General features: G+C 44.9%; 2 protein-coding genes across 4 annotated transcripts in view; one reads left to right on the plus strand and one right to left on the minus strand.

The window, feature by feature from the left end:
• Positions 1-25,697, plus strand: part of LOC132383386 (potassium voltage-gated channel subfamily KQT member 4-like) — a 414,661-nt gene extending 388,964 nt beyond the window's left edge. For all 3 annotated transcript variants that reach the window (XM_059954281.1, XM_059954283.1, XM_059954282.1), the window contains exons 12-13: positions 5,807-5,942; positions 16,137-25,697. In XM_059954281.1, coding sequence (XP_059810264.1) covers positions 5,807-5,942; positions 16,137-16,358 — 358 coding nt within the window. In that variant the 3' untranslated portion in view covers positions 16,359-25,697. The remainder of the gene's footprint in view (positions 1-5,806; positions 5,943-16,136) is intronic.
• The window catches only part of LOC132383387 (uncharacterized), a 223,887-nt gene that overhangs the window by 181,651 nt on the left and 15,040 nt on the right, over positions 1-27,196 (minus strand). The window lies entirely within an intron of this gene.

Genomic DNA, 27,196 nt, shown 5'->3' on the forward strand with positions numbered 1-27,196 from the left:
TGATGAAGAGCTTTATACCAGTTTCTTTACTTTGGTTCTAATACTCCTGTGCTCTTTCCTATTCCTGTGTTCCACCCTATCTTGATAGCATTACATAACTCTGGTTATCATTACACAATCCATTATTATTTCTTTGAATAATACCCTAACCAGAACCCTCCCTCTCCCACCAATTTAATTTAAAGCATTATTGTGCCCGTTTATTCAATTCACAAGACACGTTCAAGACTGATTCAAACAAGCCATATCACAGTGAAGCCATCCCCTCTTCGCATCATTCTCAAACCATTGCCATGTACACTGACTCACAGTTGCAGCAGAATACTCCAAGCACAGAATCTGAAACCAGATCATGCAGGTCAGCGTCCATGAGGAGAGAGGATAAGTCAGAGCCTGAGGTCAACGATCCTTCATCAGAATTGGAAAAGTGAGGAGGTAACCGCGTTCTAAGGTGGAAAGAACAGAGGGAACGTCTGTGATTGGTGCAGACTGGAGTTGTCAAGGTAGCAAAGACTTTAAAAAATGGGCAAAGACAGAAGAGGAAAACAGAAATTAAAATCAAAAGATCCATAGACTGGGGAATATAGGGAGTGGATTTCTGAAACAGTTTAGTTCCATTTTAAATCTTGAGCACTGCAAACTACCTTGATGGAAGGTGACTAATTGAGTTTACCCTGGGTGTCACTGGAGCAGCGTAGGAGGCAAAGTTAGAGAGGTCGGTCTGGAATGACGAACTTAAAGTAACAAGAACACCCTTGTCAACTGAATGGATTTATTTACAGAGTGGTCTACAGACTAAAGGACAAGGGCACATCGACTCAGACAAGTGGCCAATCCAGACATGGGAAGTTTTGACAGGAAGAGCCTTCAGTTAGTTCCACTGCCCAAGGATAAAAGGCAGCAGCGGGTCAAATCAGCGAGGAAGAGCTTTGACCAGCAACCAGTCAGCATTTGGGATTGATTAGCAAAGACAAATTAAAGGAAGGCAGGGGCAACACGGCAGCCATCATCACAGTGGCAGTCTTCTGAGTGGACAGAGTCAGAGTGGTGACTTGAATTTCTCTTCAGCATAGAGAGGCTTCACTCGGAGAAAACAAAGGAAAGAAAAGCTCATTTTTTTCGTTCTCTTCTTTACATCTGCTGAGCTAGGATAGTAGAGATGCCAGGCAGGATAGTGGAATGCTCCTCTTGCGGGATATGTGGGAAGGCAGGGAGACCTCCAGTGTCCCTGACCACTACAACTGCAGGAAGTGCTTCCAGCTGCAGTTTCTAACAAACCGCGTTAAGGAGTTGGAGCTGGAACTGGATGAACTCTGGATCATTTGGGAGGCTGAAGGGGTGAGAGATAGGACATATAGAGAGGTCGTTACAGCCAAGGCACAGGACACAGGAAGCTGGGTGACAGTCAGGAAGGGGAAGGTTTAAAGAGCCAGTGCAGAGTGCTCCTGTGGCCATGCTCCTCACTAACAGGCATATCACTTTGGATACTATTGGGTATAGGGGATGGGATGTCCTAACAGAGGAAAGTCACAGTGGCCGGGTCTTTGTGACTCAGAGGGGAAGGGGGAGAAGAAGGACACTGCAGTGATAGGGGATTCATTAATTAGGGGAATGGACAGGAGGCTCTGTGGGTAAGAACAAGATTCCTGAATTGCCTCCTGTGTGCTACGGTCCGGATCGAGTCCTAGGCATTCTTTAGTGGGAGGGTGAACAGCCAGAAGTCATGGTCCATGTAGGTACCAGTGACATGGGTAGGACAAATGACGAGGTTCTGCACAGGGAGTTAGGTGCTAAGTTAAAGGGTAGGACCCCCAGGGCTATGATCTCAGGATTGCTACCCATGCCATGTGCTAGTGAGGCCAGAACTAGGAAGATTATAAAGTTTAATAAATGGCCAAGGGGTTAGTGTAGGAGTGAGTGCATAAGATTTTTGTATCATTGGGCTCTCTACCAGGGAAGGTGGGACCTGTACATGAGGGACAGTTTGCACCTGAACAGGACAGGGATTAATAGCTTAGCAGGAATGTTTGTTAATGCTGCACAGTGGGGTTTAAACTAGAGTCGCAGGGGTTTAGAGTCCCAGAAAAGTTAGTGGAGGCAAATGCTGGTAAGACCTCAGACAAAGTTAGGAATCAACAGGTTGAGCATGGTGCGACTAGTATCTTGAGCTGCATAAATTTCTATGCAAGAAGTATTGTAGAAAAGGTAGATGATAGTGCTGAAGATGGGGTAGCTGATTTACAAACAGAGGCAATGGTAGTGATGAGAGGTTGCTGATAGGACAATATTCAGTCAACAGGATGGGTTGCAAGGGAAAAGGTGGACAAAATTGAAAAGAGCAAATACAGGACTGAAGGTGTGTTTGAACGTAGATGAACTTGCTGCAGAGTTACAAATTGGCAGGTATGATGTAGGCATCACTAAACCATGACTGAAAGAAGATTATAACTGGGAGCTTAATGTCCAAGGATACACATTGTAATGAAAAGACAGGCAGGAAGGCAGAGGGGGTGATGTTGCTCTGTTGGTAAAAAATGAAATCTAATCATTAGAAAGAGGTGACATGGGGTTGAACGGTGTTGAATCATTGTGGATAGAGCTGAGGAACTTCAAGGATAACAAAGTCCCTGATGGAGGTTGTGTGCAGACCCCCACACTCCCCCCGCCCCAAACAGTAGTAAGGATGTGGCCTACAGATTACAACGGGAGATAGAAAATGCATGCCAAAAGTGCAATGTTTCAATAGTCATAGAGGAATATCAGGTTGGTGCTGGATTCTAGGATGGGGAATTTCTAGAGTGCCTACGAGATGGTTTTTTAATGGGTGAGCCCACTAAGGGATCAGCAGTTCTGGTTTGGGTGAACCAGAATGTATTAGAAACCTTAAGGTGAAGGAACCTTTGGGGGCCAGTGATTATAATATGATTGAATTCACCCTGAAATTTGAGGAGGAGAAGCTGAAGTCAGATGTATTAGAATTACAGTGTAGTGAAGAAAATGACAGGGCCATGAGAGGGGAGTTGGGCAGAATTTATTGCAAAAGTACACTAGTACAGTTGACAGTAGAGCAGCAATGGCTAGAATTTCTGGAAGTAGCTCAGAAGGCACAGGGTATATACATCACAAAGAGAAAGAAGTCATCTAAAGGAAAGGTGACACAACCGTGGCAAACAAGGGAAGTCAAAGCCAACGTGAAAGCCATGTGATAGAGCAAAGATTAGTGGGAAGTTAGAGGATTGGGAAGCTTTTAAAAACCAACAGAAGGCAACTAAAAAAGCCATTAAGAAGGTAAAGATGGAATATGAAAGTAACCTAACCAATAATATTAAAGAGGATACCAAAAGTTTCTTCAGATACATAAAGAGTAAAAGAGAGGCAAGAGTGGACATCGGACCGCTGGAAAACAATACTGGAGAGGTAGTAATTGGGGCAAGGAAATGGCGGATGAACTGAATAAGTATTTTACCTGAGGCACTAGCAGTGTGGTGGTATTTCCAGGTGTCAGGAGTCATGAAATGTGTGAAGTTACCATAACTAGAGAGAATGTTCTTGGGAAACTGAAAGTAGGTATGTCACCTGGACCTCTAGGCTTCTAAAAGAAGTGGCTGAAGAGATCATGGAGGCATTAGTAATGATCATTCTAGAATCACTGGGTTCTAAAATGGTTCTAGAAGACTGGAAAACTGTAAATGTCACTCCACTCTTCAAGAAGGGAGTGAGACAGAAGAAAGGAAACTGACCTCAGTGGTTGGGAAGATATTGAAGTGGATTATTCAGGACAAAGTCTCAGGGTACTTGGAGGCACATGATAAAATAGGCCATAATCAGCATGGTTCCCTCAAGGGAGAATCTGGCCTGACAAATCTGTTGGAAGTCTTTGAAGGAATAACAAGCGGGATAGACAAAGGAGAATCGGTTGATGTTGTGTACTTGGATTTTCAGAAGGCCTTTGACAAGGTGCCACACATGAGGCTGCTACATGCCCATGATATTACAGGAAAGATTCTAGCATGGATAAAGAACTGGCTGATTGGCAGCAGGCAAAGGATGGGAATACAGTGAGTGTTTTCTGACCGGCTGCCGGTAACTAGTGGTGTTCCACAAGTGTCTGTGTTGGGACTGATTCTTTTTACGTTATATGTCACTGATTTGGATGATGGAATTGATGGCTTTGTTGCAAAGTTTGCCGATGAATTGAAGATAGGTGGAGGGGCAAGTTTTGAGGAAGTAGAGAGGCTACAAGAGGACTTAGACTGATTAGGAGAATGGACAAAGAAATGGCAGATGGAATACAGTGTTGGGAAGTGTATGGTCATGCACTTTGGTAGAAGAAATAAAAGGGTTAACTATTTTCTAAGTGGAGCGAAAACACAAAACACAAAGGTGCAAAGGGACATTGGAGTCCTTGTGCAAGATTAATTTGGTCAATTTGCAGGTTGAGTCTGTGATGAAAAGGCAAATGCAATGTTAGCATTCATTTCAAGAGGACTAGAATATAAAAGCCAGGATGTAATGTTGTGACATTATAAAGCACTATTGAGTCCTCACTTGGAGTAACTTCAGCAGTTTTGGGCCCCTTATCTTTGAAAGAAGGTTCAAAGGAGGTTCATGAAAATGATTCCAGGATTGAATAGTTTGTCATGTGAAGAGTGTTTGGTGGCTCTAGGACTGTATTCACTGGAATTCAGATGAATGAGGGATGGCCTCATTGAAACCTTGATGATGTGAAGAGGATGTTTCCTACGTGGGGGAGTCTAAGACAAGACCCAGCCTCAGAATAGATGGGCGTCCTTTTAGAAAGGAGATAAGGACAAAATTCTTTAGCCAGAGAGTAGTGAATCTGTGGGATTCTTTGCCACAGCAGCAGTGGATGCCAAGTCTTTATATATTTAAGGCAGAGGTTGATAGACTCTTGATTGGTCAGGGCATGGAGGGATACAGGGAGAAGGCAAGAGATTAGGGCTGAGAGGGAAATTAGATCAGCCATGATGAAATGGTGGAGCAGGCTCGATGGGCCAAATGGCCTAATTCTGCCCCTATATCTTATGGTCTTATGGTTAAATGGATGTGATAGGCAGAAAGGCTTGTTTCGGCGCTGTGCAATTTGATGACTTGAATGGACTTTTCCAAACCTTATATCTGTCACTGGGCAGATACCTCAGCATTACCTTGCCCGCAGCTTTTTGACCGCTCATGTCAATGGATAGAAAATGGCTTACAAATTTTGCATGCTGTAAGGAGTGATTTGGAAGTGGAATTGCTTATTAATGTCTGTACTGAGCCACAGTGCAAAGGTTATCTTGCATACCATTCATACAGATCAAGTGCATCACGGTAGAACAAGGCACAGTAAATCAGTAAGAGAATGCAGGTAAAGTGTAACAGCTACAGAGAAATCACAGAGCAGGTGGACAATGAGGTCAAAATCGTAGCAAAGTAGGCCCTGAGATTAGGAGTCCATCGTAACCTACTAGGGAACCATTCAATAGCCTTATAACAGTGGGATAGAAGCTATTCCTGACCTTGGGGTAACTGTTTTCAGCCTTGTTATCTTCTGCCTGATGGGAGAAGAGAGAACGTCTGGAGTATGTGGAGTCTTTGATTACACTGGCTGCTTTACTGAGGCAGCGAGAAGTGTAGATGAGTAGATGGAGGGGGTCTGGAGCCCGTCGGTGTGCATGCATGGTCAGAGCCTTCCTTCACTCTGACTTGATTTCTATTTTCGTGCCTTTGAAAGAGAAATCAGGAGCACAGGCTCCTGTGATCACTTTTGTTCTTGGTTGGCTTTGATGCTTTGCCTCCACAGGGTTGACCAAATCATCGGGAAAGGTCAGGTGCCAACAGAGAAGAAATTGCGTGATAAAGGAGAGAAAGCTGCACCGGAACTGGAGCCATTCGATGAGCTGAGCATGATGGGCCGTGTCATGAAAGTGGAGAAGCAGGTAACTTATTGGAGGAGGATGAGACTCCCCAGTACAGGGGGTTTGAACTGCTCCCCTGAGCAAGGACAGATCCTACCTTATCTCAAGCCAACACATGTATACTCCTTGTTTTAAACATGGTTAATGGACATAAGGTGACATGCTTGAATAGAAAATTAATTCAGTTCCTGGCTACAAACCAGTATTGGGCAGGAGGGGGGGTTTTTTGGAGGGAGGGTTAAGGAAGTGATGTACAATATTCCTCATCAGACCCCTGCACTGAAGGATGGACTGTTCCTGTGATGTTCTTAGTGTCATTTAGCTAGGTTCTCAATCTCCTTTTCCATTCAACGCAAAAAGCAGTTCTTCCAAAATTATTCACCTTTTCCTCCCCCTGCATGGCTCCTTGACAGAGACAAATACACACAAATGAAATGCTCCTTCAGATTCTGAGTTATTTATCACCTGTGCATCGAAATGTACAGTGAAATGTGTTAACAGCTGAAAGATGTGCTGGAGACAGCCCGAAAGTATTGCCACACGTTCTGGCATCAACATAGCATACCCACAATGTCCCGCAAAACAAAACAAACAGCAACAACAACAACAAGACAAGCTCCTTTCTTCACTGTTCCACTCACATACAGGCAGGACTCTAACCCCAGGCGACCCCCAGTCCCTGGCCTTGGACTCACAGACATCGGGCCGCTGACCTCTGGACAAACTGGTCAAGGCTTTCTATGTTGCTTTGCTTTGCTTCCCAACGTACAGAACTTCAAACACTGCCTCATTCGCCATGTGCCCCATGCAACTGGGCACTGACACAATGGGGCTGAAGCACATTAGACTGAGAATGCAGGAGAAGGAGTGAACATTCAGCCTCTAGCTCAGGTTCCAGCATTGGATAAGGTCATTGTGCTTGTGTTGGGCTGTTGGTGCAAGCGACACTTTTCACTGTGTGTTTCGATGTATGGGAGTGTAGTGGGAGCGAGATTTACTAGGAAGCGAGCAGGGCAGTTGGGGCATTCTGTGTGACACAGATCACTGGGAGCTGTTGGATTACACATGCCAGGAACGAGATTGGGAACCGTTGGGACTTGCCACGTGCCACAGATTGCGGGGTAATTAGATCCTGGAAAGGGCCAACAAAAAAAAGTCACGTTTAGTCGGAGCGGCGATTGTATGAATGGGCCAGTGTTAAAGTAGGAGCTGAGTCTTTGGTTCAGAGGGGAGAAGTGAGGGCTATAAGGAGATTTCTCAGGTAATTTCTTTTCTTCCTTTCTTTCTCATTTCCCAGTTAGAGCCAAGCATTCCAGGCAGGATAGTGGAATGCTTCTCTTTGTGGGATGTGGGAAGGCAGGGTGACCACCAGTGTCCCTGATGACCACACCTGCAAGAAGTGCATCTGGCTGCAGTTGCTTATGGACGGCGTTAAGGAATTGGGAGTAGGAGTTGGATCATTCGGAAGCCTGAAGGGTTGGTAGTGCAGGACACAGGTAACTGAGGGACCATCAGGAAGGGGAAAGGGGTTAGGTAGCCAGAGCAGGGTACCCCTGTGGTCATTCCACTCAATAATAGGTATGTCACTTTGGGTACTGTTGGAGTTGGTCAGTGGGGGAGGATGGCCAAGCCGTGGATAGCCACCGTGGTCAGGTCTCTGGCACCGACTCAGGACCTGTGATTCAAAGCGGAAGGGGGGCGGAGAAGAGGTGAGCTGTAACGATAGGGTTAGGGGAATAGACAGGAGGTTCTGCGGATTCCCGGGCGGCATGTTCTGAGTTACGTATATTTCAATACAAGCAGCATCGTAGAAAAGGCAGATAAGCTTAGGGCATGGATCAACATGTGGCATTGTGATATTGTAGCCGTTAGTGAGACTTGCTTGCAGGAGGGACAGGACTGGCAGCTCCGTGTTCTGAAGTTCCACTGATTTAGATGTGGTAAAAAGGGGAGGAGTACAGACGGAATATATCATGGCATTGCTCAGACAGGAGAGCTCATCTACTGAGGCTGTATGGAACTGAGGAATAAGAAAGGGATGACCACCCAGTGGAATTTAGAGGAGCAAGTTTGTTGAGATATTTGCAAGAAACATAAGGTTGCGATAGTAGATGGATTAGTAGATGAGTAGATGAATGAAGCTTCCACATATTGACTGAGATTGCCATACAGTAAAAAAACATTAAGTTTATCGCCTGTGTTCAGGAAAGTTTCTTTAATCAATATATAGAAGTCCTAATTAGATAAATACTGGATCTCCTATTAGGGAATGAGACAGGGCAGGTGACAGAAGAGTATGTAGTGGGAAACTTTTGATCCAGTCATCATAAATCCATTAGTTTCAAGATAATTATGGAGATAGATAATTCTGGTCCTCAGGTTGGGATTCTAAGTTGGAGAAGGACTAATTTTGATGGTATCAGAAAGGATGTGGCAAGTATGGATTAGTGTAAATATTGCAGAGGTCCTATCATAGATATTTTAAAAATCTTGCAGGGTGATCTGGACCAGCTGGAAAAATTGGCTGAAAAATGGTTGATGCAATTTCATGCAGACAATTGTGAAGTGTTGCACTTTGAAACATAGAAACATAGAAAATAGGTGCAGGAGTAGGCCATTCGACCCTTCGAGCCTGCACCGCCATTCAGTTTGATCATGGCTGATCATCCAACTCAGAACCCTGGACCTGCTTTCTCTCCATACCCCCTGATCCCTTTAGCCACAAGGGCCAAATCTAACTCACTCTTAAATATAACCAATGAAGCAGCCTCAACTGTTTCCTGTGGCAGAGGATTCCACAGATTCACCACACTCTGTGTTAAGAAGTTTTTCCTCATCTCGGTCCTAAAAGGCTTCCCCTTTATCCTTAAACTGTGACCCCTCGTTCTGGACTTCCCCAACATCGGAAACAATCTTCCTGCATCTAGCCTGTCCAATCCCTTTAGAATTTTATATGTTTCAATAAGATCACCCCTCAATCTTCTAAATTCCAGTGAGCATAAGCCTAGTCGATCCAGACTTTCTTCATATGAAAGACCTGCCATCACAGGAATCAATCTGGTGAACCTTCTCTGTACTCACTCTATGGCAAGATTGTCTTTCCTCAGATTAGGGGACCAAAACTGCACACAATATTCTAGGTGCGGTCTCACTAAGGTCTTGTACAACTGCAGTAGAACCTCCCTGCTCCTGTACTCAAATCCTTTTGCTATGAATGCCAACATACCATTTGCCTTTTTCACTACCTGCTGTACCTGCATGCCCACCTTCAATGACTGGTGTACAATGACACCCAGGTCTTGTTGCATCTCCCCTTTTCCTAATCGGCCACCGTTCAGATAATTATCTGTTTTCCTGTTCTTGCAACCAAAGTGGATAACCTCACATTTATCCACATTAAATTGCACCTGCCATGAATTTGCCCACTCACCTAACCTATCCAAGTCACCCTGCATCCTTTTAGCATCCTCCTCACAGCTAACACCACCGCCCAGCTTTGTGTCATCCGCAAACTTGGAGATGCTGCATTTAATTCCCTCGTCTAGATCATTAATATATATTGTAAACAACTGGGGTCCCAGGACTGAGCCTTGCGGTACCCCACTAGTCACTGCCTGCCAGCCATTCTGAAAAGGTCCCGTTTACTTCTTGTCTGCCAGTCAATTCTCTATCCACATCAATACCATACCCCCAATACCATGTGCTTTAAGTTTGCACATTAATCTCCTGTGTGGGACCTTGTCAAAAGCCCTTTGAAAATCCAAATATACCACATCCACTGGCTCTCCCCTATCCACTCTACTAGTTACATCTTCAAAAAATTCTATAAGATTCGTCAGACATGATTTTCCTTTCACAAATCCATGCTGACTTTGTCCTCTCTTTGACTTTGTCCTTTCACCTCTTTCCAAATGTGCTGTTATCACATCTTTGATAACCAACTCTAGCATTTTCCCCACCACCAATGTCAGACTAACCGGTCTATAATTCCCCGGTTTCTCTCTCCCTCCTTTTTTAAAAAGTGGGGTTACATTAGCCACCTTCCAATCCTCAGGAACTAATCCAGAATCTAAGGAGTTTTGAAAAATTATCACTAGTGCATCCACTATTTCTTGGGCTACTTCCTTAAGCACTCTGGGATGCAGACCATCTGGCCCTGGGGATTTATCTGCCTTTAATCCCTTCAATTTACCTAACACCACTTCCCTACTAACATGTATTTCCCTCAGTTCCTCCATCTCACTAGACCCTCGGTCCCTTACTATTTCCGGAAGATTATTTATGTCCTCCTTAGTGAAGACAGAACCAAAGTAGTTATTCAATTGGTCTGCCATGTCTTTGTTCCCTATGATCAATTCACCATTTCTGACTGTAAAGGACCTACATTTGTCTTGACCAATCTTTTTCTTTTCACGTATCTATAAAAGCTTTTACAGTCAGTTTTTATGTTCCCTGCCAGCTTTCTCTCATAATCTTTTTTCCCTTTCCTAATTATGCCCTTTGTCCTCCTCTGCTGCTCTCTGAATTTCTCCCAGTCCTCAGGTGTGCCGCTTTTTTTTGCTAATTTATATGTTTCTTCTTTGGACTTGATATTATCCCTAATTTCCCTTGTCAGCCACGGGTGCACTACCTTCCCTGGTTTATTCTTTTGCCAAACTGGGATGAACAATTGTTGTAGTTCATCCATGCAATCTTTGGGAGGATGAACCAAGGTGGGACTTACTCAGTGAACAGCAGGACACTGAGGAGTGTGGTGGAACAGAGGGATCTGAGAATACAAATCCATAATTCCTTGAACATGGTGTCACAGGTAGCTAAGGTCATAAAGAAAACTCTTGGCACATTGGCCTTCATAGATCTAAGTATTGAGTACAGGAGTTGGAATGTTATGTTGAAGTTGTTGAAGACGTTGGTGAGGAATAAGTTGGAGTATTATGTGTATCTCTGGTCACCTATCTACAGGAAAGTTATCAATAAGATTGAAAGAGTGCAGAGAAAATTTACAGAGATATCGCCAGGACTTGAGGACCTGAGTTTTGGGAAAGATTGAACAGGTGATTTTATTCCCTAAGGTACCAGAGAATGAAGGGAGATTTAATAGAAATTTTCAAAATTATGTGGGTTATAGATAGGGTAAATGCAAGCCTGCCGTTTCCACTGAGGTTGGGTGAGAGTAGAACTAGAGGTTTTGAGTTAAGTGTGAAAGGTGAAATGTTTAAGGGGAAAATGAAGGGCGTCTTCTTCACTCTGAGGATGATGAGAATGTGGAATGAGCTGCCAGTGGAATTGGTGGATGAGGGTTAGATTTCAAAATTTAAGGTAAATTTGGATATGTACATGAGTAGTAGGTCAAACATGAGGAAATCTGCAGATGCTGGAAATTCAAACAACAAAAATCTATAAGATCTCCTTATAGATGCTGCCTGGCCTGCTGTGTTCCACCAGCATTTTGTGTGAGTAGTAGGTCGATGGGACTAGGTAGATTAATAGTCCGGCATTGACTGGATTAACCGTAGGGCCTGTTTCTCTGCTGCAGTGCTGTACAATTTTATGACTCTATGAACTTCTACCTGAGCGCCATTACATTAACGTCATATCTCCCGATTCTCATAATAGAGGACAAAACACAGAACAGTACTGCACAGGAACAAGCCCTTCAGCCCATGATCTATCCAGGCATGATGCCAAATTAAACTAAATTCCTTTCACCTGCTCATGACCAATATCCTTCCAATTTTCTGCATATTCATGTGCCTAACAGAAAGTCTTGTGAGTGCTCCAATCACAACCCTAGCAGCACATTTCAAGTACATACCTCTCCCTACAAAATAACTTGCACCACACAACTCCTTTAAGCTTTCCCACACTCATCTTAAGGCTGTGCCCTCCTGTGTTTGACATTTCTACTCTGGGATGGAGAGATTCTGGTGTCTGCCCTATTGATGTTCCTCATTATTTTATAAACTTATATTGGGTCTCTCCCATGTTCTAAAGAAAATAATCCATGTTTGTCCAAACTCTCCTTACTGCTAATAGCCCCTTCCAGGTAAACCTCTTCTGAAACCTCTGCAATACCTCTACATCCTTCTCATAATGGGACGACCAGAACTTCGCACAATATTCCAAGTGTGGCTAAACAAAGTTTCATCTAAGTCCAACATGACTTATCAACTTCTGTACTCAATGAGCCTAGCAATGAAGGCAAGCATGACATATGCCTTCATTATCACTCTAAAGAAGTGATAAAGCTCCAACTGCCACAACAGGCGGACTTTCCTGATTGCTTCCTGTTTTACTTCCCATTCCGACATGATGGCCCATGGCTTCTTCCACTGCCACAATGCGGAGGAAAAGCACCTCATATCTGGCTGGGTAGCTTCCTTCCTAATCATTGACTTCATTAACTTCCGGTAATTTCTCCCCCTCCTCCTCCTTTTTCTATTCCCCATTCTGGCTCCCCTCTTTCTCGTTCCATTCTCCTCACCTGCCCATCATCTCTCTCTGGTGCCACTCCTCCTTCCCCCTCTCGCTTGGTCCGCTCTCCCCTCCTATCAGATTTCTCTTTCTTCATCCCTTTACCTCTTCCACCTATCACCTCTGAGCTTCTTACTTCATCCCACTGGTTCCACCTATCACCTGCCAACTGGTACTGCTTCCCCTTCCCCCACCTTCTTATTCTGGCTGCTTCCCTCTTCCTTTCCGCCTTTCCAGTCCAGATGAAGGGTCTCAGCCCGAAACATTGACTGTTTATTCCTCTCTTGACCTGCTGAGTTCCTCCAGCATTTTGTGTATGTTCCTCTGGATTTCCAGCATCTGCAGAATCTCGTGTGTTTACCTCTCTACTTGTATGCATTGCCACTTTCAGGGAGGTATTAACCTGGACCCCGAGAACTCTTTGTACATTGTATCCAAAAAGCTATCAACATGTCGAATACACTTAATGTCTGAGCTTCCACAGCCCTCTTGGGTAGAGAAGTCCAAAGTGTCATGGTGAAGAACTTCTGTTTCATCCCTCTGTAGAATGATCAGGCCCTTTTTCTGAGACTGTGAACCTTGGCTTTGGTTATACCAGCCAGGGGAAACATCTGCCCTTGTCCACTCAGCTCTGTCAAGCTCCGTACGAGATAATGCTGCTTGGCATTGCTGCCTGCTCATCTCCAACAATGCAGCTTCGGTCAGCGACAGGGTCATCAGCCAGGGAGCACCGTTCCCTCCCTTAGCCCTGGTGCGCCTCCTGGTGTTGGAGCAGTGGCAGAGACGACTTCCTGCCACACCCAGTCGGTCCCTCGATTTCTGTCCTCCCTCCCCAGCCACAGCCAAAAGCTCCCCTTTCCTGCCTCTTCAGCCAGCTCTCTGGCGGTCTTCCTCAGAATCGTTACGTGTCAAATCAGATCCAATTTCATTCATCTAAACTATGCAGAAGGCATAGAAATTTAATTGACAGCTAAGAGAGATTGAACTTGAACCCAAATGCAAGGGTTTCGTTGCAACTTTATAAAACTCTGGTTCGGCCTCATCTGGAGTATTGTGTACAGTTCTGGTCACCCCACTGTCGGAGGGATGTTGAGGCTTTAGAGAGGATGCAGAAGAGATTCACCAGGCTGCTGCCTGGTTTAGAGAGCGTGTGCTAGCAAAACTCGGGTTGTTTTCTCTGGAGCATCAGAGGCTGAGGGGAGATCTGACAGAGGTTTACAAGATGATGAGAAGCATAAATAGAGAGTATCTGTTTCCCAGGGTTGAACAGTCTATTACCAGAGGGCATGCACTGAAGGCGAGAGGGGGTAGTAGGTTCAAGGAGGATGTGAGGGATAACCATTTTACTCAGAGAGTGGTGGGTGCCTGGAATGCACTGCCTGGTGTGGTGGTAGAGGCAAACACATTGGAGGCTTTGAAGAGATGTTTAGACAGGCACATGGAAAATGGAGGAATATGGACATGGTGTAGGGGTTAGCATTTGTGTGTTTTTGATTTTCTTTTTAGATGTTTCAGCATAACATTGTGGGCTGAACATCCTGTTTCAGGCTCTATGTGACTGGAAATTCCAGTCAGCCACGTGAGGGCAGTAGAGTGCCACATTGGTAGGAGACAAGCAAGCCGCTGGCACTCTGGGGCCTGGTCATTGGAGCCCATTGGTGAGGAGGGGGCTGATCATTCCAGTACCTACTTGGGTCCAAGAAAGACGAGAATAGTGGTGGGTGATAGGGTGGGAACATGAATTTCATTTGGGGATGAAGGCAGATCAATTATTGGTGACGAGAGAGAGACTGAGATTACCTGGTTGTGGGATAAAGTGATCAGATTTGAGATCAACCTCAGAAGGTGACTGATGCGGGGATTGGTGGAAATAATGGGTGATTGCAATAGGAATGGTAGGAAGGGTTTGGTTCAGTGTATGGGAGTCAACTAAGGATGAAAGTAAATCATTTATTTCCTGGTCTAGGAAGACCAAGTTCTCCAAGGACTGTCCAACAATAGACGATGCCACAGTCCACCAGAAACCATGATATGGGAGTCACCTCATCTCACACAGTTCGAAGAAAATGTTGTGGCCAAGTTTTCCGAGTGATGTGAAGCAATAATTACTAATTTTCATTTGCATTGAGCTGAAAATCAGCATTGTGTAATTCAGCTTCTACACATTATGTTACTTGGAGCTGAGGGGAGACTGGCAGAGTTTATAAAATGACGAGGAGCGTAGATAGAATAGAGAGTTGGTATCTTTTTTCTCGGGGTCACGATGTCTAATAATAGAAGCCAGGTGCTCTAAGGAATAAAGATACAACAAGGCCAACCTCTCCCTATAACCCAGGCAGCATCTTCACAGATCTCTTCCTTACCCTCTTGACCAAAACTATACACAATACTCCAAGAGTAGTCTCAACAACATTATGTGATAGCACACTGAAAACTTTGAAAGATCACTGTGTCTGTGCCAGGTGATAAAGGTAAGTCGAGGATCTTCAACCACTGAGAGACCTTCCCAAACTGGAAAACGGAGACATTTCCAGTGCAGAGTTGCTGAATGGCACTGAAGGCTTTGAAACCATGATGAGCCATCAGACACCGGACTCCATCTCCAGTCTGCCAGGCCATTTGGTTATTTTAAATCATAACTCGATAGTTTTTGTTAACCAGTAAAGGAAAGGGAGAATTACCTATGCTTTTCAGTGAGTCACAGCACAGGCCCAGATTTGGTTTGGTCCTTCCCAAAGAAGGCCAAAAAACATTATTAAAATCACACAAAATACCCCTTTTTATTGATGCAGCTTTGAAAGCATCCTATCAGGAAACTTCACAGTTTGGAATAGAAACTTCTCTGCCCATGACCACAGAGTGTTGTGGACATACATCACAGAAATCACCCTCCCCTCCATCGACTCTGTCTACACTTCTCATTGTCTCAGTAAACTAGCTAGCATAATCAAAGTCCTCAATCACCCTCACATTCTCTCTTCTCCCCTTTCCCTTTGGGCAGGTTGTATAAGAGCTTGAAAGTATGTACTACCAGGCTCAAGGACAGCTTCCTTCCTGCTGTTACAAGACTATTGAATGGTCTCCTAAGATGGACTCTTCACCTCACAGTCTACATCATTATGGTCTTTTACCTTATTGTCTACCTACATTGCAGTTTCTCTGTAGCTGTTACACTTTATTCTGCATTCTTATGTGAACTTTCCTTCTACTGCCTCAATGTGATGAAAAGAGCTGCATAGGTGACGTGTAAACCAAAGTTTTTACCTACCCTCAGTACATGTGGCAATAGTAAATAGTAATACTTTATCACACTACTGGCCATGTCCCAAACACACATGACCAGGTTCAGGAACAGTTTTTACCCTATAACCACCAGGTTCCTGAACTAGCATAGATAACTTCACTAACCTCAACTCTGAACAGATTCCACAGACTCGCTTTTGAGGACTCTACAACTCATGTTCTCAGCATTTTATATTTATTTGCACAGCTTGTCATCTTTTGTAGCTTGTCAGCCTTTATTTATGTATACTTTTTTTCAGAAATTCTGTTGTACGTTTTTTAACTTCCTGTGAATGCCAGCAAGAAAACAGACCTCAAAATATAGTATATGGTGAACATACGTACTTAGATAATGAATTTACTTTGACTTTAACATCTTCACATTCCTCAGGTAGTTCAAGTTTTGCCCAATTGTACTCTCACTCTGCCTTTGCTCTGTCTTTTCTCTCCATGTTCCAGGTGCAGTCCATCGAGCAAAAGTTGGACATGTTGTTGATGATCTACGGCCAAAATTTAAGCAAAAGCTCAGCCACAGCACTGACACTGGCTGCGATGAACATTCCTCTAATAGACCAGGACCTGACCTCTGACTATCATAGCCCGGTGGACACTACAGATATCTCCATGTCTACCCAGACATTGAACGTATCAACCAATACAAATCTTGAAGAAAGTCACTAGAAGCTCTAGGTGACCAACACTCATCTATACTCTGCAGGCATTAATTACATGGATTCACACCAACAAATCTTAGGAGACACTTCTAAATGATTATTGTTATCTTTCATTTTTATTTAATATCTTTTCTGTATTAGTCATCAACTGTCAAAGAATATCCCAGCACTTCCAGGAATACTTAAACTTCAAGGAATATCTTGAGGACTATTACTAATCGAAATCTGAAAATGAATGGGGATGGAGGAGGAAATAGCATTCATTAGCAAAGCCAACCAACATCCACAAACAAGGCTTGTGAAAGAAACCCAACTGCAGTAGTGCAACTCAATGTGAAAGAGACTACTCGGGCTGAAATAATGGATAGGATTTCCAGAGAGGGGGAATTTCCTATTTACTACTCTGAACATTCCAATGAAACTGTTTATTATGTTCCTTGTGTGACTGAGATCACTGGTAATGTGTGACTTCCCTCACCGAAGCCATTATGTGAAAAGCCAGGAGCACACAATGTACCACAAGGTCAGTAGATGCAGGATTGTAGAGGACTGTGACTGTAGGGACTGACGATAGTCAAACCTCTGTTGGAACTGGACTCTTCCTCAGTGATGAATGAGATGACATTGACTTCACCGGACAGCATTCAAGCAAATGCATGTTCAATCAAAATAGGATGATGAAGAAAGGGCTAGGAAAATCCTTTTTTTTAATCAGAGAATGTTCAGGAGCAATTCAATCCAATCCTGCTTGAGGGGAGACTTTAAGGTTTAAATATAATGGATTGGATTTTCTACGGCTGTTTGTGTACCCTCGTCCTTGTCCTGCTAAAGATGGAAGTCCACTCTAGGAGCACCAATAAATGCAAAAACACAAAGTCACCACTCAGTCCTCCCGTGAAACCTCCCTGCGTTTCTCAGTGACTTCCAGAAATTCTCAGACAACTGCTGGAGATATGCAAAACGCAGCGCGTGTCTAAATGAGTCCAATGTTTGACTTATTTTAAATGAGAAGGAAACTCTATTCAAGATCCCAGTGACTGTCTTTGGAAAATGCATTGTTTGCAAGCCAATGTTACCAGTCCTCTCACTGCCTCAGTTAACAGCTACAATATTACCCGTGCCTGAAGTCCTAGCTCATGAGATGAACAAGTTAAATATTTTAGCTGTGACCTGATGGGTGGCCACCAACAGGCAATCTCTTGGGCGGTGCCAACCTTTGTACTTCAGATATATCTGAGGGGTTGTCCCACATGAGACCAACACTCACAATCTATCTGTTAATAATTTATTGTACATGAAGAGAAGGAGAGAGACTAGCAGAAGAGTAAAAAGGAATCTTTCTTTCTATCCTTCTATCACTCAGATGCCTATAGCGTTGCTATGAGAAGGTCATTAATTTCTTCATCTTTGTGCAGCCAGCCACCAGATTAGATAAATTCAGATTGCACCTGGGAAGGTCATTCAATAAACTTACAACAAAAGGCCAGTCTTAGGTTGTTAAATCACCAGCTTGTGAAAATAACATCAAATCCACCAACATTGATGAGGGAGGGACTGTCCTTGCCTGTCCTGGACTATATCTGAAGCCACGCCCTTGATTCCTGGCTGTTCGACAGCAGTAAATAAGCTGCTGGATCCAAGAGGCAGTTGGGCACGGGGCAATCAATGTTATCCTTGCCAGCCCCAATCAGAACACTAAACAAATGAAAAATAAATTGTATTTGCAAATTCATAAGAGCTCATAGACAAGAGTATCCTACTGTAACACAGCAGTTGGATAATGTGGTCTTGAGTGAAAGTAATAGAAAGACAGCTGTGCCTTGAGCTCTGGTTGGAAAATTGTAAAGGACTTTACTGCATCTCTCAGAGACATCTCAGGTTGCTCCAGGCTTGCTTTCAGGTAAACTGACTGTCATGTGGACAAGTATGACAGCCATTTTGAACACAGCAAAAAACTTCACACAGCAATAAGGTGTTAGTCCATTTTGCCATGTGGTCGGCTGCAGCCCAGACACTGGGAGAACCTACTGCCCTTCAAACTGTGCCTTGGGACATGGACTGTCCACCTACTCCACTGAGAAGGGCACACCTCTGCCTCCATATTGCACTACACCCTGTGGGCTGACGGCCAAAAGGAAGCATAAACCTGCTGACCAAGTGAATCAAAGGAGGTCCGTTGTGCAGGATTCACCATTCCAGAAGTCCGTCACAGACAGAGAAGGCAGCAGAACTTTGCTGTTCTGTCCTCAGGGTGATGGACCACGCTTCCCGGTAGAACATGATGCCTGCTCGCAGTCAGCTGCAGACCGGCAGTGGCCACCTGCATAAAACTCAGCACGAGAAGCAAGTGGCAAGGATGAAGGTGGTTGCAGAATCCCATTACCATTGTACCAGAGCTTTAGGGAGGTGTACAGACTCCAGCAGCACCAAACATACCTGTAAACAATATGCAGCCCTGGTGAAGACAGAACACAAACCAGCAAGTGAGGACAGTGTCAGTAGATAAAGCTGAGTGATCCCACGGGCAATAGAGTAGTTCAAAGCTCCTCTATCCATGAGTGATTGGTTGTGGACAATTAAACAATCATTAGCAGGAGGAGGCTCCATACAAATATCTGACACTGGGTGGCAATGAATGCCCAACCTGTGACTCTAGAGACAAGGGGTAAGCATTGACTCCTCTTCTACATCTCAAACTCCTCTTAAGCTCTCCACCATCACCTGAAGGTAGTCCTTAAACTACTTCTTTCATTGAATAAGAGCATTACAGCATAGTACTTGTCCTTTTCCAACAATGCTGAGAAACAATTGAGTGCATGGAATAGGAAAAAAGCACAGGCAACATCAGGATGTCAGATCTCACCAACGCTGTTACCGTTTCTCAAAGCTGAGAGCTCCCAGGAATGTCCTGCCCCATTCTGTTACTGTACCATGACCCTATCACGGGGTAGTTATGGCCGAGGCAGAGACCATTGGTCATTGAGATCGTGTCATTTTGCAGTGTAACAACCTGAACAAGCCCACTCTCCATCTACCTGCTCTCAGGCATCACTAACATAACGAGGAGACGCAATGACCCGCCCTCTCATCAGTGAGCTGTTTCTCAGTGGTTGATTTAACTTCTGTCATGTCTGGATTTCAACAGAACCCTGATCCAGAGATGGACAAAAGGAGTGAGTGCTGTTGGGGAGGAGAGAGTAACTGCAGTGGACATCAGGACAGTAGTGTGGCACCAAAGATCCCCAGTAAACAAGTCATTGGGATCTGGGTGAAATGGCTGAACTCATAACGAACTCAAGGGAGCATCTGAGTGCTTCATGGAAGAGGGTTACCCCACCCTCAGGGCAGCACAGCAGGGGCTTTTCAGGGATGTATCCTAGACCCAACCTGCTGCTTCGTTCCTAAGCTTCATAAGGCCCACGGTGGTGATTTTCACCGTGTCCAGTCTGCACCACTTCGAGAACAAAGCCACCCGTTCTCCATGTTCCGGCCGGGGCAGTGATATGTGAGTGAACGCCTGCAACCCAAGTTCTAAATGAGATCATCCCTAACAACGAGAAGTCTAACCACGCACTGCAGCGTTACCATCAGCCACACTTCGGAGTCACCATTCACCGGAATCTTAACTGGCGCACTCGCGCAAATACCCAGGCTGCAGCGTGAGCTCAGTGTCTTCGTATTCTGCTTCTTAGCTCGGTCTACGAGATGCAGACAGAGTGTGATGGAGTTATCCCCACATGCCAAATGAACATAGGTCTAAAGTAGACATGAACAACCTCCCGGGTAAAACAACTCTCCCTTTGTGCATGGACATGGTGACTCCAGTCCACACCATCTGTAAGATGCATTGCACCCACTCAGCAAGGCTTCTTCAGCAGCAACATCTGACACTGAGCCATTTAGAACCGAGAAAGACAACGCCATCACAACAAACTCTCTTCCGAGTCGGTACCTTTCATTGCAACTGAACTTGAGTTTCACCATTCCTTCACTGTAACTCGAGTTTAAACCCTGGAGCTCATTAGCTGATAGCAGCACGAAGTATCTGCATCTAAAGCAATTCAAGCAGGCTGCCCGTTATTCCTTTCAGAAAGACAAATAAGAATGGTCCCAGCAGTAATGCCCACCTCCCAGAGGAAGGAGCTGCCCTCACCCTTGCCTTCAACAGGCAAGTTGGTGAACTCCGGAATTTCCACAAATCCCCACTGCCTCCTTTATTCTTATTCCTCCTTTCGGGAGCTTCTCAAGGCCTCAATTTTTGCATTCCTCAATGCTTCTGATGTGGCTTTACACTGCTTGTTTCCCTCTGGTGACTCCCCAGTGGGGCACCATCTTCGATTGTTGCTGGAATTTGGAGCAGCACACAATCTGCTGGAGGAACTCAGCGTCAGTGAAGGGTAGGGAGGGAAGGAGTTGTCGGCGTTCCGGGTCCTGATGCAGGGTTTCGAGATCCTCCAGCAGATTGTTTGTTGCACCAGCTCCCACTGGAAAAAATATTAAAGTCACTATATCATTATTAGGTGCAGAGCCCCAGGCAGTGACAATGGAGGAATAGTGATGGGGAAACATGAAAAACATGACAGAAATTGGTAGTGACATGGAGTGAACAGGTTGGCCTGAGAAATATTGGAACTGCCAGCACTTTTTTCCGTAGTTGAAGGAATATCCAGGAGCCGGCCCAGAAATCCCAATCTTCCTGACAAGAGCTCGCCAGGTACTTCCCACTCCAACACTGGCTGAGCATCAGCTTCCCAGCAGCCCGACCGGGAACTCGGCCCAAGGACACGACGTTATACAACTTAGTGCAACTGGGAGAAGCAGAGAGCTAAGCTTCCAGTTCTGAGTTAATTAACTTCAATCTTTCCAAGTGTTTTGCAATGTTTTTATTAATCTTATTATTTATTTGAAATGTTTAAATTTTTTTTAATATTTTGGAATCCATGAGACATGGAAAGTACTTGTCAGTTCTGACAGCCGGAAGGGCCTGAGGGTGTGGCTCGGAGTCCTGGGCAGAGCCCCAAGAAGGAGGCTGCATTCAACCCCTCTGCATGATGCTGTTTACAGCCAGGTGGTCCTGCCTTACCACCTGCACTGGAAGAGCCCTGATTCAGGGGACGCAGTGAGGAGCTGTTCAGTAGGAGAGTAGCAAGCGCAGGCAGCTCACGGCTAACATGACACTCTGAGTCACAGCATGCGCAACGACAATGCTCTGCTGGTACAGTCTATATCTAGGGTGCAAGTGACTCGGCAACTCTCCCTGACTGACCAAGAAGGCAAACTGGACTCAGCTTCAGGTTTCTGGTACTTGGCTACACTCAGCCCTGACCCAGGATGCCAGACTTCCTGATGCGAAGGTGGACCAGAAAACGAGTGTGTGCCCTCAGGTGATGTCACCGATCAGGTGACAGATGTAATCATGAGTTACGTTCAGGACTATGTCACCACTTAGGATGTAACGTCACTAGGGAGCTCCACCATCATCAGTCAGACACCAGGTGGGGATGCTGGTAGCCCTGATGAAGGGCCTCAGCCCAAAACATCAATTGTTTATCTTCCTCCGTAGATGCTGCCCGACCTGCTGAGTTCCTCCAGCATTTTGTGAGTGTTTAACCCTTTACCATGCTGCCTGAGTTAACATTTCCTGCATCTGAAGTATTTTACCTTTGGACCAGACCTGATTTCTGGATGGAGCCAAACCATGAGCGATGTGATCAACGTGTTCTTCTCTGCGGTTACCCCTCCCGGATAGACATAATAACTCAGTGAGCAAACCTTTCCTGCCCCTCCCACAGTAAAGTGTCCAGAGTAGAAATCGACCAGGATGGTGCACTCCACCTGGATAAGAAACAATCTCAAATGTATTTGATTACAAGAGACATAACCCCCACTGGAAGAAATGGAAACTCACAGACATTGTTCTCTCAACAGGACTGCCTCATGCAGGAATGGTACCATCCAGAAATCAGGTGTAACCAGTGATTACACACGTTACGTGGTTGGTTGTATTATATTGTTGCTGAGGGTACGTTCTTAATTCAATGATAGTGGTGATACTTGGATGTTGTGTTACCAATGGGGGCATCACGGTGATATCTGTGTGACACTGAGAGTGCTGGCACATTGACAGAGGTGTTACTGCTCTTCCAGACTCCATGATTCTGCAGAAAAGAGACCTGTCGCCTTATCATCAAGTGTATATTTAAAGTGGAGGTTGCCAGGTTCTTAATAATTAATGGTGTCAGAGGTTACAGAGAGAAGGCAGGAGAATGGGTTCAAGAGGGATAGTTAATCAGCCATGATGGAATGGTGGAGCAGGCTCGATGGTCAAATAGCCTAAATCTGCTTCTAGGTCATGATCATATCATATTGTTATTATCTTCCATCTCTGGGATGCACTACTGAAGCTCCCTGATCTATCCATCCTCCCTGTAGTAGAGTGCCCAAAGGTCCTCTTCAACCAGCTTCTAGAACATCAGCTACCAACCACTGACCATGATTTCTGACACCGGCCCCGCCAACCTCAAGGCATAACTTAGAACCTGCCCCGGTGCCCAAAGGGACGTGCATTACCAGTGAGGAATTGAGGTTTACGATTGCAATTTGAGAGTAAAAGCAAAGTGGAAATGCCCATAGAAGTTCAATAAGTGACATCCACTCATTGCTGGCAGCAAGGGGTGGTGGATAGCTTTTGGAGATAATTCCAGCCTCAGGTTGGGCTAACCTCGTCAGGCATCAGGCACGGAGCTAAGAATCTCCCTGCAGTTTATTCAGGACTGACTCTTTGAATAAGGGTTTTTTGTGAGATTGTTGCTTTAAAACAATAACTTGCAACAAATAATCACTGGCACAGTCTTATTACAGGTTGGTTGGCAGATGGAGCTTCTGATGTGAAGGAGCTGTCCAGCTTTATCTAACTTGGCTGAGCAGAGCATCGGCTCCAATCTCTAACAAGGTCAGGCTCAAATCATCAATGCAGTTACAATCTGACTTTAAATATGTAACTAGTAATGTATTTCTTCATTGCCCTCCGATGTTTCCACTTGCTCTAGCGCTGATAGTTAAGGGCATGTCTGGCCAGACCCAATTGTTTGAAAGGCCTTTGCATTTTTTTACCAGAGGAAGTGGTTGGCTTAGGGTTCTGATGGTCCTACCTGACCAGCTAACAGTGTCGGACTGTCTCCCTCACTGTTCTCCATCCTGGCTGTCATGTCTGATGACCTGTCGTTTGCCAGTTATCTGATAACTGCAATGCCAGGGTGCCAGAAACCGAGAGGGAGTGATTTCTGAGAGTAAAAGGGCCTGAAATCTCAGCAGTGAACCTTGCCCATCGGGTTAAGACCGCGTGTCGCCGCGTGCCTGTTGGTTTAAGGCTGCCTTCGCTGATTACCATGCAGACATCTGGCGTAGTCTGTGACACCACTGGCCAGATGGGTTTGACAGCTTCATCTCATTATTCCCTTTCATCGGCACTGACAGGACAGACAAGCCTGAAACCAGCTGCAGGACAGTTAGAAAGGAAGGTGAGCCGGGCTGAACACTGAGCATCTGCTTCCAACGTCCCTGAAGGCACAGGAACTGAAGGAAGCAAAGTGAGGTCAAGCAGGGAAACCAGGCTCTCTGGCGTGGAACTTCTAGCTCATTTGTTTTTCAGATTTAGTATCCAACAATAGGCAGAATGCAGATCTTCAAAATCGTACAGAATCCCCATATCAGCAGAGGAAGTGGTCTTTCTGCATAAGTTGTCAGTCGTTAAAACCTTTTACAGGTTAATGTTTCATTCCCTGCCTTCGCTGAATGGCTTTGTCCGCCTCCCTTAACCTGTACCATTTATAACATTTCTCAGTGTGTTCTCACCCCTCACTTTACTCTCCCACTGTCCTTTCGCCCTGGAACAGAGACAAATCACAAGGAGCCAAACCTTTCAACAGGCTCCACACTCTTGCAAGAGTCGATGAGAAGACGAAAGGTCTCAGCCCAAAATGTCAGCTGCTCCATAGCTGCTGAGTTCCGCCAGCATTTTACATGTATCGCACGAGAATATTAAAAACAGCTCACTACTGGTTGTGCACAGAAGCATTTCCCTCATCTCAGGATAACACCTTATGTTGTGGCTTTACTGATGCCCAGCTGCTGACCAATGGGGAAGGGGAACTTGGTGCAGGACTCCCTATAAGTTGATGAGTCTAGGATAAGAACACTGATAGAGGCATTTCATCACTGAATAAACCGTTCTTATCTGATATAGTTTGATTACACAAAACTACAGGAAATTACGTCCAGCCTGGATAGGCAATCAATAGCTTTAACAGTTAATTAACTTCCAGGAGCAGGTCAGTGATCAGGTTCCGTGTCTCACACTTTGCCATTCAATGTTCTTTCGTAGCTGTGACAGGCGTGGCAGGCGAGTACTGGAGGCAAAACTTTGCAAAGGCACATTCGCAGGATATCCGGCCCCTCTCCTTGACTCCCACCTACATTGCCAAAAGCAACCGCATGGAATGTGACTACCTGGCTCACTCTGTGTCCCACAGCAGCGTTCGCTGGTCGCTCATTCCGCCCCGATCTGGGGCACAGCTCCTGAGAATGACAAATGCTCCAGACTGTCAGGCTCTGGCACACCACCACCCCCTCCCCCCACACACATCCAGACTTCCAATGTCACCCTGAAGGGGTAAAATTAAGATCACTTACTCACTGTTTATTGTTGACACTTTTATCACAATGATGTCACTGCATGCTTAACCAATCCCATCGCCCAGAAATAGCATTGGGCAGGACCCTAAAATCCATGAGAAATTTACCTTCAGCAACTTCTCAACTTCTTTTTTTTAAAGCGTATTATTATATCATTATTGATTGCTGATTAATAACCATTAGTAAGCCAGGTATTGCCATGCATACCTCATTCATCCAGGTCTACCGAGTTTGGTTCTCTCAGAGGACCTTACGTTAAGCTGGGCTGGAACGTAGGGTGTGTGAGCCTGGTGTAGAATATCACCACACTAATCGTACATAGAATCTGCATGTCACCAAGGGGTTATGCATTTTGTCTCACAGACAGCATCTGCATGAGATGCATGCCTGCCACTGTGTGCTGTGAATACCTTTGGCACAGGACACATTGATCGTAACAGAATTAGGGAGAAGTTTGTCCAATCACCGTGTAGTTGTCAAGGAGTTTAATTATGAATAATGCAATGCCTTCTTGCAACCAGAGTTAATTACCCATATTATATGTAGTAGAAGGGCAACCTAATCAGCTTCTAACCAGTTTCATTTAATTACAAAATGAGTACCTCACTCTGATCATAAACTTATTTATGGCAATAAACTTTTATGAAGACTATTTCTCAACTTGTTGTGGTTCATTAGTTGTTTGCTGTGTATTTTTATCATGGGGGCATTTCAATATTGCTCGATGGGCATTACAATCATAGATACACAGTATCATTATCTACGTACACACACAGTTCAAGATTCAAGTTTTTCGAGAATCAGGTTTCAGTTATCATGTGCCCTTTTGAACTCTGCTGTTCGTGTTAGCAGCCAAGTGGGGGGCATTGCCACACAGTCCGAGCGCCAAAGTTTTCCAGGCACTGAGTTGCTGCCAGTTCCCAGAGCGAGTGCTCAGCCACCTACACAATCGACAAGTTGCTAAGATGCTTTGAGACCCTGTGAAATATTGGTCCACAAAACCATGGAGGAAGCGAGCATTGCTTTTGCTTGAAGTGCAATGGAAGTTGAGATCTCACCCATCAAAGCTCACAAGGGGTAAATTGGAGCAGGTCTCTATTTGACAGCTGGAGGAGAAGACTGATGGTCCCAAGCAATGAATGATCTGTGATTAAGAACCAGGCTTGCCACATTCTTCCCCTGCCTAACGATATCATGTCATCCATTGTGCCTTTCAGTAGATTGTTATACGAGAAGAGGACTTTTCTCTTTGGAGAGAGGGAAATTGAGAGGTGACTTGATAGAGGTACAAGATGATGAGGCATAGATCACATAGATAGCCTGATATTTACTTCCAGGGCAGAAGTAGCTAATATGAGGGGACATGTAATTTTATGGTGTTTGGAGAAATGTTTAGAATGTCAGAGGAAAGTTTTTTACATAAAGAGTCATGGGTGTGTGGAGTGCCCTGCCAGGGGTGGTTTTCAAGGTAGATGTGTTGGAAACTTTGAAGAAACTATTAGGTTGGTAGAAAAAATGGAGGGTTATGTCAGACAGAAAGGTTAGATTGATCATAGAGTCGGTTAAAAAAGTCAGCATAATATCATGAGTTGAAAGGCCTGTACATTTTATGTTCTGTGTACGGCCTTTAACGTCACTCTCGGTCATCTGGAACTAAACCCTTGCATAATCTCACCCTCCAGCGGGTAACACTCTTGCCTGGATTACTCTTTTCCCCCATGATAGCTACACATCTTTGGGATGTGGGAGAATACCGGAGCCTCCAGGGCTGGGGAAACCCATGTGGGCACAGGAGCAGCCGGCTAACTCCGGTGTGGTGGGATCTATGGGGTTATGAAGAACAGAGGGAATTTGAGGAGGTGTTCAGTGAGGCTGTAAATCCAAGCGAAAACCTGCCATCTACAAGTTGGGAAAGAACCATTGAAAGGAGCAGCTGCAGAAAATGAAAAACAAAAACCAAGGCCACATCCAGCAGAATTCTGTACTTAGTAAAAATTAACTGAGCTGATTATTGGAGAGATTGTTTCTGTTCCTCATATCTTTGTCTGTCAAGGCTGAGACCTTGTATCAGGCAGTGGAAGTCTGTGGGAGATACAGCTACTGTTAATCGTAGAATGTTGGCATGCATCCTTGCTGATTACATGCACGCTA

Source organism: Hypanus sabinus, chromosome 30, assembly GCF_030144855.1.
Source record: "Hypanus sabinus isolate sHypSab1 chromosome 30, sHypSab1.hap1, whole genome shotgun sequence".
NCBI classification, from domain to species: domain Eukaryota; kingdom Metazoa; phylum Chordata; class Chondrichthyes; order Myliobatiformes; family Dasyatidae; genus Hypanus; species Hypanus sabinus.